At 41.1% G+C, this 20,825-nt stretch overlaps 1 protein-coding gene across 2 annotated transcripts in view; it reads right to left on the reverse strand.

Moving 5' to 3' along the window:
• Nucleotides 1-1,547: 1,547 nt before the first annotated feature.
• Nucleotides 1,548-20,825, reverse strand: part of grik4 (glutamate receptor, ionotropic, kainate 4) — a gene marked incomplete at both ends in the record, with an annotated part of 175,185 nt that continues 155,907 nt past the window's right edge. The window contains 8 exons of one of the 2 annotated variants that reach the window (XM_079245816.1): nt 1,548-1,937; nt 3,287-3,405; nt 3,505-3,633; nt 5,398-5,623; nt 6,359-6,524; nt 7,388-7,561; nt 8,424-8,533; nt 15,368-15,481. In XM_079245816.1, the coding sequence (XP_079101942.1) occupies nt 1,548-1,937; nt 3,287-3,405; nt 3,505-3,633; nt 5,398-5,623; nt 6,359-6,524; nt 7,388-7,561; nt 8,424-8,533; nt 15,368-15,481 (1,428 nt within the window). Of the gene's footprint in view, nt 1,938-3,253; nt 3,406-3,504; nt 3,634-5,397; nt 5,624-6,358; nt 6,525-7,387; nt 7,562-8,423; nt 8,534-15,367; nt 15,482-20,825 lie in introns of both variants that reach the window. The other variant, XM_079245815.1, reaches the window with a different exon arrangement.

The raw sequence follows: 20,825 nt of genomic DNA on the forward strand, positions 1-20,825 counted from the left end.
TATTATTTTCTTAAATACAAACTTATTCTATTCAAAGTAGAAAACTAATTAACCTATGCTGCTAGTTTTTTTTTCTTTTTAAATGAAAAGTAAAAAAAGAACTGTCTGAACCACGGTTTAGTTTGTCCTGTTACTGAATTTCAGTCTCTAAATATGAATATATGCCAACTTTTAAAAAAAAAAAAAATTGTTTTCAATTTTGTTTTGTTACTCTTTGCTGAAATAAGATGTAAGTGTCAGAGCAGATCTAAGCAGATCTGGGCTGAAATGCTCCTTGAAGTTGTGTGTAAAATATTCATAAAAGCTTAACTGCCTTGACATTTATAAGAACTCACTTCTTCAGTTTAACAGTTTTCCAAGGGCTCGATGTGTTTTGTTTGCTTCTAATATTTGTTGGGTTTGATTCATACACAGGGAAATCTAAATCGTTCCTAATAATGTATGCTGCAGAAATCAGCCTTTAATCTCTGCATAAGAGATTGTCTATATATATATATATATATATATACATATATATATATTTATACACATATATATATGTAAGTGACAGATTGTAGAGAAGGCTTCATAAATGTGTCAAAACATGAAATACAGACGGATGAAAGACTAATGTTAAGACAGAGGGGAGAAAGGGTGTCTTTCTGAGGGTGTGTTTGTTCTGTGTAACCAGCATGTTTTAAAGCAGGTATTCTTTTAGTTCAGGTCCCAACTGAGCCACTACTTCAACAGTTAATCACACAAAGAGCACCAGCCAACACTTCTGGATATGCAGCGCTGTCTTTCAGAGATACCAACAGTTAAAATGTTTTTTTTCTTCTTTTTTTTTTTTTTTTTTAATAGAATATTGTTAATATAAAAGAAGTCTGTGTGTCTAGATATTTCCTTTCTAGGTTCAGTTGAGTTTATTTTCTTCACAAGGCTGTGGTGCTTTCTTCAGCCACAAGGTAGTACTTATGGTTTTTGGCACTTTAAAAGAAAAACAGGATTTGAAGAATGACCTTGCAATAATCTGTTTACGTTTGCAGCTCTTTCGAGGCAACACATGTTTATACAGTAAACTGTCTGATTGGAAAAAAGTAGTTTAAAGTTGTTGTTTTTTTTAACAATAGAATAACAATATTCAGTACCAATAATCCAACAGAGGATGGAAATAATTTAAAAAGAAAAAAAAAAAAAGAATGCCACAATGACAAATGACTGAAAATACTGCATAGTACAAATGCCCCTTAGCTGTTTTTGTTCATCCTGTTGTATAGGGTACAAAGAGCCAACAGGGACAGACCACAACAAGACAGACTCATCAGTTTTTCCCCTGACTAAGGAAAAAAAAAAAAAAAAAATCACCCGAGGAGATTCCAAAAAATTACTGTAGGCTGTTGCCTGTATGGTAAAAAAAAAAAAAAAAAAAGGCAAAAACACAAAGCATTGTCCTACTTTTCAAGAACAAGCTCTGAGTGGCCGAACCTAAACACCACATGGTCCTTGATCCTCTAAATAAGTGAGATGGCTGCCGGAAAAAAAATCAGCTTTGCTGGATATCCTGAGTGTTATTCAGGTTCACTGCTGTTTGTGGTCTTGTCCCATTCTATGCTCTCCTCGCTGTGTGTGGGAGAAGGAAGAGCCCCAGTGGCTCCTGGAGGACGCATCCTTAGTCCCTGGAAGCGTCTGCACTCAGGACAAATCCGGATGTGGCTGCATCCCTTTGCCACCAGGGCTGCTTCCTGCGCCAGTCTGTGAGAGAGCGGCTCTGAGAGTCCGATGCCCCCGCACAGTTTGCCGTTGCTGAGGCTGACGGCGGCAGCTCGCGCCCGGCGTTCCTCCAAGGGCAAAGGCCGAGGCCGAAGCATGGACGCTGCTCGCCGGCGCCTCACCTGAAGGCTGTCACGACACAGCACGATCCCCTGGAGCTCTTGCAGCATCTCCTCACACACTGACTGCTGCAAACACACACAAAGGAAGAAAAAGATAGGGCAGAGGGAGATAAGAGAGGGAGAGATAGGGAGAGAGGCCAGACAACTCACTGACTGACTGACTGGATCAGGACAGACTGATGGACACCACAGACACAAAACACATACATTTTGGGGGTTATCTTTATGATCAGCGAATCACAGCAACAACAGAAATAGAACACATATAGCACATAATGATTTGTTAATCTTACACACATGAAGACAGAAATTTCATATCCAGAAACAATGACTGGGAGCTTCTCGTGAACAGTTTGTAAATCTAAATGTTTTCAGTGACAGGATTCTGCAACAAATGAAGCTTCATGTACACAAAGGATATAACTACACTGCTGCATGCGGGCATAAATCCATACACACATGTGCACATATGATTCATACAAGCTCAAAAGTGAAAAGTCAGTCGGCGCTACTCAGAAAGAAGAAATCACATGGATTGCCTTTGCAATTTCAAATTCTGAATGTTTATTGAATTTAAATCACAGTGGGGAGGCCAGACAGTTCTCAAAATCAGCAGAAATAACTATATTACTGCATGCACATCTGTCTTTCATATCCATGTTGTCTTGGATTTATGGCATCCAGCCTTAAGAACAACCGCTAAACAGATGGATTTTAGGACTGACTCCTTTAAATGCCCTGCAGTCTCCATTCCAGCTAAAAATATAAACCAGTAAGATTAAATATACTTCTAATTAATCCATCATACGGTTTTTGAGATTTGTAGAGATTATGTTTGTCAATTGAGTTAAAATACATAATTTAAATATTCTCCACAGCTTCTAACATCTGTTTTTTTCTGACAGCCCATCATTTATGTCAAGATCTGGTTGACTGTCACAACTCCCCCATTACTGTCCATCATCCACCCTCTGTATGTATAAAAGGCTTCTGGTCTCTGTCAGCTGGAATGGGAGTGCAGATCTGGATATAATTCGTGATATATTTTTTTGAATAAAAAGGTGATCTAATTAAAGTGCAGCCAAACAACTTTAACTATATGTGACTTTCATTGGTGGTACCCTGCAGACATGTTTTCAGTACCAATAAGAGCTATAAATACTCGCCGTATCAACAAACTATGTTTTAAAAATAATCCATGCATACATGTACTCTGAATGAATTAAACTTGAGGTATGTATTTGTTTTGTTTTTTTTTGCTGGTTATGTCTCAGGCTGGATTAGGAAAGGTTGTGTTCGCTGGGAGAAGATGGGCGCTACACTTCCTGTCAAAATCTCGCAGCTCCACGAGGGGGAGGGTGCCAAGGAGAGGAGAGGGAGACAAAGCAGATGCAGGTTAGATAGCCCTCTCTCACCTCGTTTCCTGGCGCCTGTTTTAACATCCAGACAAACTCCAGCACGGCCATGAAGATAGCCACCAAGAGTCCACACACCAGCACCACAAAGATACCACCGATGTTCTCCATACCCAGACCTGGAGTGATATGGTGGGAAAAATGAGGCGAAATGGAATGAGTGAGTTGTAAGAAATTATCATGAGCATTAATAATAATAAAAGAGAAAGAAAATAAACCTTTGGCCCGGTGGTCCTCCTCCTTTGGACACTTGCCACCATCCCACCACTTCCTCTTGAGGATCTCCAAACGATTGTCCTCCTGAAGTTTGAGGATGGCGAGGTCAAACTCATCACGGTACACTGATCCTGAAGGGAAGAGAAACACAACAGTGTGTACAAAACAGGACTTCACTGATCATAAGTTTCTGAAATTTCTGAATATATATATAAAACTTTAATCATCACATTGCAGCTTTAAAAACAGAAAAAACAGAAAAATTAAATACATGAATCAAATCATGACATTGGATAAAATTAGATTCTGGTGTGTTGAATGAATAAGATGATCATGAGTCAGCAGCTAATTAAGCTCTAGTGTTGCTGTGTGTATTGACCTATGCTTCACATCAACCATCCCTTTCAAGTATGACAGAAAAACTATGATAAGCTGTGAAAAATGCCAAAAACCTGCTCTGGTTTGGTTTTTCCTCTCTGGCTTGCTTTGGTAATATGGCAGTGCGACGTCTAAATATGGTTCTACACAAATAAAAACCACATTTAATATTACCTGGTATTTCTGAAAAAGCATTGCATGGACAAACCAGCAACAGGAAAAATGATTTTGACAAATAAAACGAAACTGAACATCTTGGTGTTTATGTTCGAAAGAAGAGAAGAAAAAAAAAAACGCCTTTTACATTCAAGCAGGAAAAAACAGACATCCCATCTGTACAACATGGCTGTGGTTATTACATTACTTGGAGTAGTTTTATTCTATCTCAGCCAGGATGGCCTGCCATCTTTGATTGAACAGTTGGTGCTTTTCTACAATATGACATGGAACAGATCGGTGCAGCAGTACCTGAAACTGTATTGTTCTACTGAGGTTACAAGCCAGTCAAGCAGGTATTATAGTTATAGAAAAAACTGCAAAGTACAGAGTCCACCTGTCAACACACTTCATGTAAAACTTAAGGAGGGAGGAGCCATCCTTACTGAACCTCTAAATACAATATGGAAAAGCAACCTCTGAACTCTTCCAGCCCAATTCTGAATGGGAACGCTGGGAGATCTGCCTGGGAAACAAATAAGTAATGTGACAGAATAATTATTAAGTACACGAGTTGTAATGACTTGCAATCAATAAAGTAAATTATTAAAAATTACTCATGCTGTCTTTTAGCAAAAACACCACTATTACTAAGTCATATCATAGGGCATCATCATCATTATTTCTCTGCTAGTAGACGTGGAATTGCTTCATGAAAGAGGAAGAGTTTCCAGGTATAAGATGTGGGTCCCATCACAGTACAGAGTGGAACATCTCCTTCTACAGAGCAGCTTTATAGCCTTTAAACTTTAAAGGATTTAAAATTAATCTTGTTTGCCTTCAGATATGTTTCTCTCTTTCTGCAGTTTGACTCAAGCTGACATCAAAGTGTAAGTAAACCTTGCGTTTGTCCTCTTGGAGCAGGAAGTGAGTCATGCAGGAGCAGTTTTAACATTTAACTGGGACAATATTTTCAGTTCCCCATCACAGCAAGGAAGCAAACAGCTGCTCTATTAAAGTTTAGTTGCTTTAGTTTCTTTAGTTTTCTGCTTTTTTTTTTCAATAGGAGCAGCCATATTTGACCATGCCAAGGCTTTATTTTTTCTTTTTAAGTCTTCAATGTGACATTTGTGGTTCATTTGCCAACTGACGCTCCTGCTCTTCTTTCAGCTTCTCAGCAACGCTGAATTATACAGAGCATTTAGGTGAAACCATCGGTTCTGCCTCCATTTTACACTGAGCCTCTTTCCCAATTGCTCTTCTGATTAACTGTGTTCTGTTCTAGCAAGCCGCAGTATACCCACAACCACTTCTCTCTTTCCCCGTCTGAAGTCTTCTCAGCCCTGTTGTCCTCTACTCACCCAGTGGCATGCCGATGCCATAGCCCTTGGTGTCCAGGAGCCCTCCAATCTGAGTCAGGTTGCAGTTCCTCTGGCGGTAGTATTCATTCATGGTGCTTTCCAACAAGTAGGCGTAGTTAGCGTTGAGGACACGGGCGATCCCTTCCTCTGTGCTCTTTACAAACACGCTGGGTTGCTTTGAGTGCATGAAGTTCCACATGCGCTGGTAGGTCTGGTAACGAGAGTTCTGCACAGCAAGTTGAGAAGTCACATGAAAAGGTCACCCCAGCAAGTATCATTATTGTGCTTGCAAATATTAATTCAGAGCTTACTCTTCATTCATTCATTTGTTCATTTACTCGCTATTTATTTTCTATACTCCCTTTATCCAGTAAAAATGTTTGGAAGGAGTGGAGCCTAACTCATTCATATGTGTTATCCTGTTACATGACATTATTAAAACTCCGATTTGCTGTTCTTTTCCCTTTTGAGTAGCCAAAAATACATTTTGCTGCTTGTCTTTGGCTTTCTCTTGACCAGTCTTCTTTGAGTTTTTCAAGGTCCAGTGGATATAAAAGCACAGAGGAGTACAAGGCTAACCCTCCTTTCTCTTCCCCCAACATCCTTCTTCACCATTCCCTTCCCCTTATAATACCCTCTCTCTGTGTTTCTACCTGTCTCTTTCTGTCTCTCTGCGGTCAAATCTCTAGAACATGACAGCAGATAGTGTGAGACATGGACAGTGCCCCCATCCCCCTGAGAAGAGGGATATTGAATGGCTTTGCGGACAACAGACAGGAAACAGATAAAACCTGAGGTGAGAGGAGGATGACAGGAAGGACAGGTAGGGGATGATTAGGATCACATCTCTGATGACCCATTGATCACAAGAGGCTCTGAAGTGGGTCTGTCCCTCTATGACAGAAACTATAAAACAGTGCATCGCAGACTTTTAAAAAGTGTGTGTAAGGCAAGCTCTCACCTGAAAAAAGGTCATTGTGGAACCTCCGTGCATGGTGCCATACTCTATTGCAGTCTGATCTGCCAGGTCGTCCACGGACTCTATTGGCACTTCCATCCTCTGTACAGTTAGGAAGGCAGCCAGGTTGGCGGTGTACGAAGAGATGATGATTAATGTAAAGGCCCACCTGTGTGTAGGAAAGCAGGGATAAAGGACATATGTATTTATCTATGATGGTATGTAAATTTGCAGGCTGCTGTATGAAGATAGATTATCTGGGTGAAAGCGTAGGAAGATTAAAATAACGGCACACCTGAGAGGGGAAGATATGAGAGGATTTGCAGTGGATGATGGGGTGGATGAATGAATGGGTGTGTCTGCTTGGGGAAATATGGCAATGGTTGCTGTGGATGATGTCTTAGCTGAAAAGTCCGACTTTATTATATCCTCACATGTACAATGGAACATAACTATACGATCCAATCAAGACATCCAAGTAAAAAGTTACTATTTTATCTTTTTGAAAGCCCCCAACAGGTGTAATCTGCACTATTCTCACATAAGTAAAGCATGTAATGTCAGCAATAAATGCTCCAGTCTCATTTATTCACACGACAGCTCCTGTAGGTAGTCTCTCTCATTAAACAAATGGCCACACAATCCTTAAAAACATTTATTTAAACAAACATTACGAATCTGACTTTATCAGCTTCTCATGAGAGTGTTTTATAGGCTGCTCATCTGCTTTTTGGGGGAGCTGAGCTCCCTTTAGCTTGCCATCATTTGAGCCGTGTTTTACTTTCAAACACAGCTGTTAACAACCATGGAGATTCCAGACAATGCTGCTGTTTGTCATGGTCGATAGTGAAACTAAATCACATTTGTTCAGAAACGTTGATACTAGAATTATCCCTGGTTTGCAGAAATGTGCAATGCTCAAAATGGGATGAAAGATCCCTTCAAAGAAATGCAGTTTACAGCAGAGCAACATGCACAAAATGAAGAGAACAGAACTGAATGTGTGAACATTTTATTAAAATAAATACTAACCACACTCCGCTGACGCAACGTGTGGACAGAGCTCTGGGAGCGATGGTGGATCCTTGCTGCATGAAGCCCCCAACGGGGAACCAGAAACTGTTGCCAAGTGAGTACTGGTTGATCAACAGGTTACACCGTCCCTTTAGACAAGGGTGTGGATTGTACCACTCATAAGGTGTCAGTCTGGGAGGAATGAGACAACAGAGGTTGTGTCAACAGTGAGAGGCAAGGGGAATGTAGCCAACACCGCCTGATAGACCCAGGGATGTGTAGACAGAAAGAGGAGTAAAAGCTCTGAGCACAAAAGTCCCCTTGGCTCTCTAGAGAGAAAACCAACATAATTTGTGTGCTCAGATCCTGCTACATAAAACTAAATTCAGGTGAAAACTCTGCTTTATGGAGGACTAAGCCAACAGTCCTCTGACTTGAATAGGGAGAATAATTTCCTTGATAAAAAGACAGGTCCAATAATCGAAAAAAGATTTTTAGATGATAGAAAATCGAATTTATAAAGCAGAAATCCACTTAAATTCTGATACTTTCCAAATAATCATAAAGGGAATATTTATGAAACCCATAAAAATTAAAGACATACCTGGTTTTCTGCACAACTGTCAGGATTAAATCACACCAAATGTCTACATGTAGTCCTCATTAACAAGCTCCCTGCCACACATTAAACTCTCTTTAGAGGTATAGCACATACACAAATCTGTGAAATTTAATTCAATTTCTGCTGGATGTTATGAGAGATAACTTTTTTCCCCATTTGACATTTCCACTGTAATTTCAGTTGCGGTTGTGGCAGTACCCTCCCTGGCCAACAGATGACAGTGTGGCGCTGGAGACACGTTGATGGGAGGAGAACGTCTCTTTCTCTGCGTGTGGAAGATCAGCCACAGAAACTCAAGGAAAGCAATAGAACAGACACCTGTTTCCTGCACTGTGTACTCCCCTAACAAACCCTTTTGTGTTTTTACTCTCTGTACGCAGCCCTTTGTTGATCTCATGTTCTCTCTCGCCCTGTAGAGGCTGAGCTCTTTACCTGGCCACCAGAAAGAGGACACAGCTGACAGCCAAGTAGGCCAGAAGCATGAAGAGCCAGACGCCTGGGGAGAAGGGATCCAGAAAGGAGAAGTAGCCTGGCCTACGTCCCTGAAACACAAAACACACAAAGTGCAAAGCTGAAGTTATTAAAGCTTCCTCAAACCGAACAGCTGTTTGATTCTGTGATCAAACCCCTCAGCCAACCCAGCACAGGCTTTTCTTAAAAGAGGAGCAAGAGGTTAAATACTTACTTGTAACGGTGATAGTGAACTAATTTGCATACAAAAAACAGTTTGAAGTATCTTCTCTCACAGCTAGGATTAATTAAAAAAAGAAATGTTGCTGAATTTCAGAGTTTATTTCTTTGCTTCAGGCCAATTTGGCCTGTGTTAACTAGCATTAACAGCTCCCTTTTAATTTGGAGAAGATAAAAGAAAAGGTGACTGTGACAGTAAATAAAGGGATTTTGATGCGGCGAGCATAGATTTTCCTGTCCCAAACCGATAGCACTGTAATTATGTGAATCTCATTTACATGTAAACATTCAGCTCAACGCTCTATGAGAGCACAAACTCACTCTCCCATGAACTGTCAACACTCCATGGCATTCGTCTGATGCCACCACCACAGATAAGAGAGGCTATTTGAAGATTTTGGCACTGAAAAATAATAAAAATACACTTACTAACGTTGCATAATGCAGTATCAGACCCAGTCGTAAGGAATCACAAAGAGTTATTAAAAAAAAAGTAAGACAACAGGCTGTATTTGCAACTCCCACAAAGCTGCATACAGCACAGTGAGAAAGGTCAAATAATCAACTAAGCCATTACAGCTACATTAAACACAAATTCATTTCCATGACCTATACTTGACTTCCAATATGGCTAGGGGTGCACAGAGGCTCAGAAGAGAAAAAAAAGCAAAGGAGATTAATAACACTGGCTTGAGCGGAAAGGCTAGCGAGCAACTACGAGCTGCATATCAGTTTGGTTTTGTTACCAGTGATAAAGTGGCTGAAATAAGGTCAGCACCCAGTAGACCAATGGGAATACAGAAGGTAATTTCTATTGTCTCATAATCCAGTACCAACAGCTATTGTCCTCTAAATGAAACCAATAATGATGAACCGGTGTCACAAGGTGTGCATGCTTGTTTATGAGCTTGTGTGCTCATACAGTATTTGTTACATGCGTACTGAGCTTTTCCCCTGTCAGCCAGGGAATATTAGCCATTTACACACAGATGCACGTCCACCATCTGTTAATGACTATGAAATGGAGGTGGCTGTTCGGGGCGGGAGGACAGCAACTGAGTGGAGGTGATCAAACAACTAACTGTCCAAGTGCTGTTATGAGACAAATGTGCTACACACCGAATAGAAATTCACAATTTTCCACTTCTATGACAACATCCTGCACCTTGGAGCCCAACTGAACAAGCACAAATCACTTTTATGGAAATATACTCAATTATGTACTCCTGGGAAACCTCATGCAAACCAGAACAGTGTAGTGATCCATTTCTGGGCCCCCTAAAATTAAATTTGAGGCAAAAAGGGTGAAATTATTTTGCTGGGCATTTGTTATGATAAAGAATCCCCATTCAGAATTGCACAAAGATGAAAATTCATTAATGCGGATGTAATCACTTGCATATTAGCCTGGCAGAGTTAAATGAAAGTGGTGCAAAAGGCAGCAGGGGAGAGTGAGATCCAGTATAATTTCTAGTGAGATTCAAATCAGCCTGCCAGTCATAATATATGCCAGTCTATCTATAGTGTAATTGCGTGTGACCATAATGATGATAGCTGTCTGGAAATAGACCAGTAGAGAGCTCAAACACATGATGGCTTTCTCAGAGGTAGAGGGCTGTAGTAGAGGCGCTGTCGCTGGTTGGTGCCGGCAGTGTTGGGGTAAAAGCAGCATGTGCTGACAGGTGTCCTCCTGCTTGCTGGTCCTGTTTGGAGCTGAAGCAGCATTTTGTAAAACTGCTGGTTCTGTGTGACCACATCTTAAGTTTCCACCAAGGTGCCATTATTAAGATAAAGAGAACTGCAGAAACGCAAGACTGTAATGCAAACAGATGGCGAGAACTGGAAGAGCTGCAGAGAAGCTTAGAAATAGACACAGATTACGGGAAGACGGAAATGATCGGAGTTGTGCAGCTTAGAAGTCCTGAGTTTGGTGCTGTAAAATATTTACTCTAAGACTGAGACAAAATGTTTCTGGAGATGGAGGGGAAAATATTGGTGAGGATGTAACAGACACACTAATGCTAAAGAAATGCTAAATGCTAATTAGAAACTATGTGAAAGATATTACAATTCCAAAACATCATGATGTTTTTTTTTGTCATGATGAATTGAAAGAACTAGTTTAATAAAATGAACCATGCTATGTTAGAAACAACTGTTGTCAGATTACAAAACTGTTTTAAAACTTAACATTAATCGTAATAGTTTCCTAATAACTAATGATCTCACATTCTTATTGGATCAAGGAGACAAACCCGACAGTGTTTGTCCACATTCATGCTCATTGTTTTGGTACTATTGCTGCAAGAAACACTTTTCTTTTTCCAACATCACTACTTTTAAATGCCACTTTTTTTTTTAAACTCCATTTTTACTCTGATAAAATCCCCCTGCATGACTTTCTCAGCACCAGACTGCAGCCGCAAAGTGGCTGAATTCTGAGCATGAAAAACTTAGAAGTAAAAAAGAAAAAAAAAAACCCAAGATCAGAGACTATTAGAAGTAACATTCACAATGTTGAGTATCAGTGACTTAGAAGCTGATGCAATGAGCGTGTTAATGTCACACTAAAAACATATATAGAATATAGCATATTTTGGCACATGTTATGGGGTCTACACATATAGCCTTGTTGCTCACTTCACAGAAACACAACCCATACATGTTATAACTTGCTGTAAAGGTGACAAAGCAGGTTGTCCAATCATGTATCATAAACACCAGTTAAGATATTATTAACAGGGAAAATAACTGACTATGCACAAATGTTCAGTGCATGTATATCAGCACAATCACTTGAAACAGCATGCCTCTACTACAAATGTAAGACTCCAACCATAAATGGCATTTTTTTTCCCCCTTTGTCCATATTCTATGCAAAAGAAATGAAGCTCAACAAGTGCTACATATGTCTAAGATGAACCCCTTCAGTGATAATATCATACTCTTACAAGCCTCTGAAAATTGCTGCTATTTGCATATTATCACATAACCAGATGGTTGTTATAATACTTATCTCAAAGATGTATAGGTGGTCTACTCTCTTTGTCATGGAAGGTTAGTCTGTGGGTGCAAGACAGTCTCTTGGCTGCCTTTTGTTTGTGTGTGTGCCTCTCTCTCAAATCTTGTCAGCAGCTGTCTGTGCTGTCAGTCATATTTAGCAGGGCAGATACTGTACGTGCTCGGGCAACACCTCTGCTCAGTACAGAGGCAGCAGGTAGTTCACTGCCGGCTGGGAAAAACAGCCACCACTGTAAACCTGATAGTGAATGCTCAACAGGAGATCTGCACATGGAAACGACAGAAAACAGATGTTACAACACACCGGTGATGCTGACAATAACAGTTGCTTTGGTGCATGTGTTAAAGTCAATAAGCATCTAATGTGAATTTATGAGACCACACCATGGTGACAGTCTGCTCGCATTAAACACAAACACTTGCTGCAACATTTAAATAATTTTTTATTGCATTTTGAAGGTTTATATAAGGCAATAAGAGGGTGTGGCGAGAATCATAGAAGGATGTAAAATAATGCAGACATGGCACAGAAGGCGAAACATCCTTTATGACCTGCTTTTATGAGTAAATCTCTGCAAATAAAACCGTAAAGAATTGCAGCCTGCTACAGTAAGCGTCGGCCTGTTCCTCCTCTTAACACGCAGATCAGAACTCCTTCATTTTACCTTCCACTGTCCTTGTTCTCCACTTCCTCTTTGCCTCTCCCTGGGGATTGCCTGCATGCCAGGAGGGTGGCAGAAGGAACTGGTGAGGTTATCCAGTCAAGGATTCCACCTAGTCATTGTGCTTGTTGGTATTCATACCACGCTGTTGCCCCCTGAGGCTGTCTGCCTGTATACTGACTCACTGAAGGAGACTTCCTATTGTCATTTTTACTTCCACATTCACCTGCGCCGATTTCTCTGTCCTCTCTCTGTTCTTTCTGCTTCTCTTTCTTCCCTTTTCTTTCTCATTCTCTTTCATGTTGTCTTTCTTCCTGTCCCTCTCTGCGTCTTTTACTCTGGGCTCTTTGATAATGTGCACATTGCTAATTGTGTCAGAACAGATGCTGTCAGCTGTTGTGCCTGATGAAACGGCTAAAGGACAATCTGCAGAGAGGAGCTGATATGGCAGAGGTCACTGGGTCACATTCACAACAACATCCTGCTGCCTCCCGAGCTTGCCAGCTTGTCTGGCTTTATGTCAGGGTGATTTGTACACATGTGCAAAACTGTGTGGGTGAGCACATCTAAATTTGTGCTTGTGTAATTTTGTCAGAGGATGTGTGTGGCCAGATAGTCAGTAATGCTTGTTATGCCATGCTCTGCCTTCAGGACAGCTGTTGACTCTGACACAGCTTTCATACATCCCTAATTAACTCCTGTACCTAATTAAAAAAACACTCCCCCATCTCTTTTACAAACAAAAGTGCTTCTTTAGTCAAAGTCTTCAAATGAATGGGAGTGTTTAAATGACAGAAATAGAACTGAGTGTGCAGATCTTAAAGTAATGAAAGGCAAATCTCATCTGTGCTTTGAGTTTGAGCTCAAATCTGCAGTGATACACATTGCATCAACAAGTCTGTCACTGCAAACCACATGCTTGCCAAAACACCAAATTATTTCACATGCAATTCCATATGACTGAGTGTATTAGCCAGCCTCTAATCAAAACCTGTCACAGTATAGCGAGGGAACATAGCAAAATAAAATGAGACATGCAGTGCACCTACGCTGCAGACAGGATGCAGAACTGTTTGAGATTTTTTTTCTTCCTGTGGTTTTATTGCAGAGTCAGTGCCTCATAAAGAGTAAACAAGCCAACAGTGGTCCCTGCAGAGAATCAACTCTCTCATCTTTTTGCGTAAAGCAACATGCTGACATAAAATCACACGGTAAGTAATTAAGTCTTGTGATACTGATGTTCTCAAGAGTCTACATAAAGTGTGACTGTGGCAGTTGACGGTCCTTTTTTTATACAGAAATCGGTGAAGCTTTGGTGTAGATGTGTTCAGCTGTCTTTGGTCTCAGCTTGCTTTAAAGGAAGCATGAGGCTTTGTAGCCTGGAACAGCTTTGTAGTGTGCATGGACAGTTTGCAGGATAGCACCTTATTCTTTTGTTATCCTTGTTTTGTAGTGCTATCCTCCACATTGAACAGCATGCGTCTTACGCTTTGTAAACGGAAATCACTAACAAGACTTAAAAAAATATTTAATAATATTATAACAACAATAAAAGAGTGAAACAATAGCTGTGAGTAAAAGAAAGGGAGTAAGATGGGGGAGATAAGATTAAATGGTAATTAATACCCAGAAGGCACTTTCATTTTATCGGATTCGCCATTGTTATTGATTGGACTGAAATTTTCATTTTAAGTTTGAAATAAGCAGCAGACCCCCTTGTAGGAATCACTGTGCCTGAGATCAATTGTCAGTGGATTAGAACTAAACAAGTGCAGTCACAGAAATTCAAATATCGAATTTTAGAGCGTGCCGAGGGACCTCTGTGAATCAGATCTAAGAAAATGCCATGGGGCAAGAGGAAAGTAAGGCGCGCATGTGGAAATGAGGGACGGAAACAGAGGAGAGAAAAAGCTGGAGGATGCTGGCCTTCATCGTTAATTCTCTGTCCTTCCTTCTACCTTTTCCAACACTCACGTCTCTGTTTCTCGTCCGCTGACCTCTTACCCAGAAATTTGGGTCAATTCAAGTCTAATTCAGCTCTTTGACTCTGTGTGCCAGCCCTGTGGGGACGCTGGCGCCACATCATCTCCTCATGCTGCCACCTGCCTGCCTGCTTCCCACCTCTGAGGTCATATGCTGCCAAGCAGCCCATTTAACGCTGCACCTGCTGCAATCGATTGATTCTCCCCAACAGTTGGTGCTCAATTGAGTCCACAGCCACAGGAACTGTGCACAGACTGCGGGAAGGTGAGAAAAGGAAGGAGGTGGGCAAGAAGTGGAGACAGCAGCAAGATGGAAACAGAATGTGAGTAAATGCCCCCCCTGGGATACTACAGTAATGTTAGTTTGTGCACATGCCAGAACACCTCATTGAGGACTGTGGCCAGTGCCACTGGACCCCGCCGTGTCACCTTGGGTTTCAGGGGAGAACTGATGATTAATGGGCCACTGACTCGGCAAACACCGGCTCATTTCCACCTGCACTGCTGTTATTTCACTCTTTCTTGCTCGGGTTTAGTCTCTGTTGTGCGTGGAGGGCATTGTTGCGTGAATTAGACAGCCAAGTGTAATGAGAAAGCAAGCAGAAGACAACTATGAAACTACTAAATTCACTAGGAAGTTCACACTATGAAACACACCATCTGGTGCTGGCAGAAGGGGGGGGTTCACGATAGTAGAAGAGGAAATGAAAGAACACAGGAGAAGTGGAAAAAAAAAACTGGACAAGAAGTTGACGCTCCAGGGGAAGGGGAGAGAGAGCGTAGATGAAAGCAGGCAGGGGATGGCGGAGCCACGAAAAACACACAGATGAAGAGGAGAGCAGCAGCTGAGAGGTAAAGCCCAGCAATAAGGTGCCGATGAGCAGAAGTTACTGAAGGATTTAGACAGGCTAAAAGAGAGTCTGCAGAACAGAGGGGAGAGCGGCGCCGCTGTTGCATTTCTCTGATCTGTTTGAGAAGTAGTTCAACCGGTTAAAGTGAGTGTGTGTGGGAGGTAACTCACAATGTGGACGCGGTACATAATGCTGATACCGAGGGTCATGAACGGCTTGGAGAAGTCGATCACCTTTTCTCGCTCTGCCGTGATGGTCAGGCCGGCGACTGCCAGGTCAGCTTTCTGAAAAACAAGTAATGCAACCACAGCTCTCAGCAATAACGTCACGTTTATGACATAACTCCTTGAAAAGAAGATGAGAATGACACAAGAAAGGGCCTGCCAAAACCCCAATAATGACTGCTTGTATCCTTTAGCCTCTTTGTCCACCAATAGCGCTATCTGTGGAGAGGATAATCCAGCTCTGGCCTTGTGTGTGTGTGTGTGTGTGGGTGTGTGTTTGTGAGAGTCTGTAGGGCACAAGTGAGCCCAGGATAACTGTTGTGACCAGCACAGGGAGTGCTGTCAAGACAAATCATTTCCTGGTAAAACACACACTTAGAAACACAAAGACACACGCGCACATGTAGAAATGGTCAATGCTGGATAGCTTGCTGCTAATAATACAGGCCAGCAAAGTGCAACTGCAAGGGATTTTTCATCTCCTCGAGGACCGAAGAGAGAAAGCAGTAAAGCATTGCTCTTTGTCTGCTGCAGGAGGGCTAAGAGGATTGGGGAGATGGAGGGGAATGGGAGGATGAGAATGAGCAGAGGGGAGCGCCGCTGCAGCAGTGCAGGCGCCACTCAAATCTACAACATGCTGCTTCTTTGTGAAGGAATGTGAGGGGCATCTCATTCACACGGAAAAGAATTTTAAAGTCAATGAGAAAAAAAAGGGCTTTAATGACCATTCTAACCTTTATTACACATTTAAAAAGCTTCGTCTAGATTCGCACTTTGACCTGTGCTTAAATTAATGCATCACTCCTAAATTTTACTCTTCTTTGACCTTGCCTTTGCCTCTGCCGCACACTCAGGCCTAATGCTGCCCCATCCTTCACCTGGAGGTGTAGAGCCTACATCATCAGGTCTTTTTTTTCTCCTTTCTTTTTCATCTCTGTCTCTCTGTTCTTTGAAAGTCTGATTGCCCGTGCCCACAGCTGGAAGGATGGCGCATGCAAGAAACGACCATCCAGGCAGTCGTCACCCAGCAAAGACAGTATCTGGTTCTTTGAAAAATGAACACACAGTCTTAACAGCCACTGAAATATTTATGTAACAATAGAATATTAATATAGATTACTAGAGTCCTTTGCCTTCCTGCTGATTTGCCTTCTGCCACCACATAAAATAGACAATTTAATATCAGCTGCTCTGCATTGTGTCATACCTGTTTTCACTTGCATTCAATCCACTCACGTTAATCCAGAGAAAAAAAAATGACACAAGTAAAACTTGTGAATGGAAGACATGAATTAAATATGACCCTTGAGGATGCTGCATCAATGCATGTATATTCACACACAACCTATGAAATCCATCAGGGCAATGATAAGTCACTAGATGTGTTCTGTCATATTGTCTGCAGGACTTTTCTGGTTTCGAAGCAATAACAAAAGGCCGAAAATGTAGAAAAAGCGTTTTAAATATCTTTTTCATAATTTTGCTGATTTAACTTTGAGAATTTTGTTCTTTAATGAGGTCATTTTTAAAAAAAAAAACATTTTGAATAAAACATGACTACTGACTCTTGGACTGTTTAATTTATACAAATCAAAAGATTTTATTTTCCTATTATCAATTCACCTCTAATATTGGTTAAAAAAGTATAGCAGGATGCTGAACAAGCAATCAGGTGCTTGCATGGAATGTGCATCCAATTCAGACATGCTCACTCGATTATATCAACAATATCAGTGGTTATCAGTCCATTCGTATGAAACAGCAGGGTACCATTTCTCCATATTGCTGAAAAGCAGCAATGATACAAGAAGATTCTCAATCTCATCTGACGGGAATTCAATTCCTTCTTCACCACAACAGACTGATGCACCAATCCTATCAATCTTTCTTTCAGCCCCACTCTCATAAACAAGACCTCAAGATACTTGAACTCCTCCCCTCAGAGCAGGACCCTATTCCCAACCCGGAGAGGACAGCCAATGATTTTTACACTAGGTATGATATGCCCCAGCTAGAGTTAGAGATGACGGCCGGATGAAGCCAACAGAGCCACATTGTCTTCAAAAAAGCAGAGACCCAATCCGAAGGCCACTGGATTGCCTCAACACCTCAGTTGTGCCAAAAAATTCTGTCCATAAACAGAATCGTTATTGAAGGGCAGCCATGGTGGAGTCTAGCCCTCACAGGAAACAAATCCAACTCACTGCCGTTAATGCAAGCTGATTATGACGATAAAACTTGCATAATGTACTTTATTATTAAGGGAGTGGTGACAAATGGTTAAGATGTTGCCTGTTGAGATGTTCCAGGCACGTCCCACTGGGATGAGGGTCTGGGGAAGACCCCAGACATGCTGGAGAATGACATGTGGGAAGATCTCACTGGACAAACTGGAAATAGTGGCTTGGCAGACTGGAAGAAGTGGCTGGAGGAAGGAAAAGTCTGGACTTCCCTGTTTTGGCTGCTGGCCTTGTGACTTGATCGTGGATAAGTGGAAGAAAATAGTTGCGTGGATGGTTATTTGCAGTGCACTGGCACACATGCATACACAAAACAACATTACAAGATGGAAAATCTTTCACTTTTACAAAGAAATTGCCACTTTTTTTCTCACAAGCTTCTCAGTTAGCTCAGCCTGTCTCGCAGTAGTTAAAATCATCACCCTCACGCACTAAAATGTTATTCAGTTTGAATCTTTCAGGCAGGGACAGAAGCATTTGTTGTCCAGAACATCCTCAGGGTGTCCTCCTCTGCTGCTACCAGCATGCCTTTCATATACTCTCAAGTTATCCTTTAAACTTGCAGGCATGGCTGTTTTGGTATCTTTTTTTATTTGGCCATACATCTTATTCTTTTTATAGCTTTAAAAAAGAGCAAGAATAAAAAAAAATCCCCCAAAACAACATAAGTCTTTCTACGAACAGTACATTCCTTTAGATGAGCCCTGTCCCATGGCAAATCCCTCTTAAGTGTGTCTTTTCTCTGCTTGCCACTCACTTACTGAGATTTCTGTCGGAGTCACGTTCAGTTAAACTGTAGCCCGTCTGAAGGTCAGCCTTCAGGAGGAAACTTAGATGGGGCTGAAGCTGTGACAATAACAAGAGCAGGCACTTCTTGTTTTACATACATAATGACTTTGCCCTCCATTAGCCCACAGAATTAAGACAGATCACCTCGTAGGATTGACTCAGTCATTCTCTACATCATTCTCCTTCTCCTCTTTCTCACCCCAGCTTTTCTCCTAACTCTTTCTCAGTTTTAAATCTTTTCTTTCTCCTTTTGCCCTCCTCCTAATAACCTTATCTGCTTGTAAACAGCAATGTACAGTACAGCTGGAAGAATGCAAGACACCATTCAGAGGTTTAATAGCAAAAGCCCAGATGGATTCAGGCAGGAAAAGTCTATTAAGGTCAATTCAGATAGCTTGAGGACAGGAGGTGACATGAAAAAAAGCCACCAACAAGTTGGGATTACTTTGAGAAATACACTAGTTAAAGACGGATTATGTAACTTTCTGACCTTAAAACTATGTGTTCTAGACTTGTTAGCTGACACAGTGACATCTATCACGTGCATTTCTGGAACCGCTGCTGCCCAGCAGCGTCCCAAGGCTAAGAAACTACCCTATTCAACTTTTACATCGGGGATGTTGCGGCAGAGTTTCGCTTCAAACTAGAAAACACACTGGCTGTTTGGAACACACAACGTCGTTGATTCAGCAAAGAACCACTAGATTCTAGTGCTAGAAGAGTAAAAGGAAAAAAGGAACAAAACAATAGTCATTGTAAGATCGTCTTTTGCTGGCTGAAGAGAGCTAACGGGTCAGGATGGATGCAATAGCTGTTAATAGAGGGTGCATGACGGTGAAAATGGCAAAAACTGTCATGTGTCTTTGACCTCAAAAAGCTAAAACAAGTTTTAGTTCAAGAAAAGAAAATGAGAAAAGAGAATTACATTTTTTTATTTACTTATCCTAAATGAAAGTGAGATCGGCTTGAAACAAAAAAAACATTTCTGTCCCCATAAGTGAACGATATGTAAAGAGCATGTTGCAGGTTTAAAATGTTTACAAAACGCATATTAACTGTTGTCAATAATGAACTATTTGAAAAGTTTATTGAGTATTTGAAATGCTTAATAAGCAACAACAAAAAACCCCAAAAACTGAAATATTGACATTTCTGAAGAGTCTCAGAAAATGGCTTTTTTTCTTCTACATCAGGTTGTATGACGTAACAAGAAGGAGTTGTATGCAGGGGGGTGGGGGCTTAGCTCCGTGTGGTAAGTAGGTAGTTATCGGGTTAAAGAGTCACAGTATCAAGCGTCTGTGTTTGTCTCTTGCTGGTTTTGGTTTTCTCCCAAAGTCCCCAGTGAATTCTTCTGTTTTCTGGGTGATCAGAAAGAGGTTGTTGCTGTCGCAGAACTCAGCCAGGCGTTTCACCTCTGTGGGCAAACTCATCATTGTCCTTGATAAGTCCCTTTACGGTGGTGTCATCTGCAAACCGGATGATGGTATTGGAGCAATGTAAAAGTCTGGAGTCATGAACAAAGAGGAAGTAAATGAACGGACCAGTCACACAGCCTTGTGACACACTGGTGTGAAGGATGATGGGAGTGAGGGCTGTTGAGTGGTCGTCATCAAGGTTTGACGGCTTGGAGTGTTTGGGAAATGGAGGTCGACCTATAGCAGGTTGGTACCACTGCTCCAGCCCAGTACAGGTTGAACAAGTCCGTAAGGACCCCAGCTAGTTCCATGGCTCATACTTTAAGTACACGTCCAGAAAACCCATCGAGGCCTGCGGCTTTACATATGTTGGTCCTGCTCAGCACAGCTTCAACAGCTGCTTGATGGAGGGTGAGGAGGCGTCAGGTGTCTGTGGTACGATTGATGTGGGCACCTGGTTGCTCAAAATGGGGCTGTGGAGGGATAATAGGAGGGCTGATGGGTTGAACAATGAAATTTTCCTTTGGGATAGAAATTTAATTTAATTTAATTTAATTTAATTTAATTTAATTTAATTTAATTTAATTTAATTTAATTTAATTTAATTTAATTTAATTTAATTTGAATTTATCCTTTAAAACATTAACCGATTTGACTTTATGAAGTTTTTACTTCTCCTGAAATAAATTCTGTTTTATTATAGCCAGCTCTGCAAGAATTTAATTGCATTCTCACAAGTACTGGTTTCTTAACAGATGGCCAGTAAAAAAATCTTTTTTTTTTGGTTGCGTGTGAGAGGAATTAATTTGTGATTTGGGCCTTTCTTTGACTTTCAATGACTAAGAAAACCAAGGTCAAAATGTCCACAATTAACCGAATCCACTTGAGGACCAAAAATACTCTTTAAATTTTCCGATGCAGCAAACTGGATGGAAAGATTTCTCAACACTGAATGACTAA

Source organism: Telmatherina bonti (genome assembly GCF_933228915.1).
Source record: "Telmatherina bonti genome assembly, chromosome: 9".
In the NCBI taxonomy this organism is placed as follows: Eukaryota; Metazoa; Chordata; class Actinopteri; order Atheriniformes; family Telmatherinidae; genus Telmatherina; species Telmatherina bonti.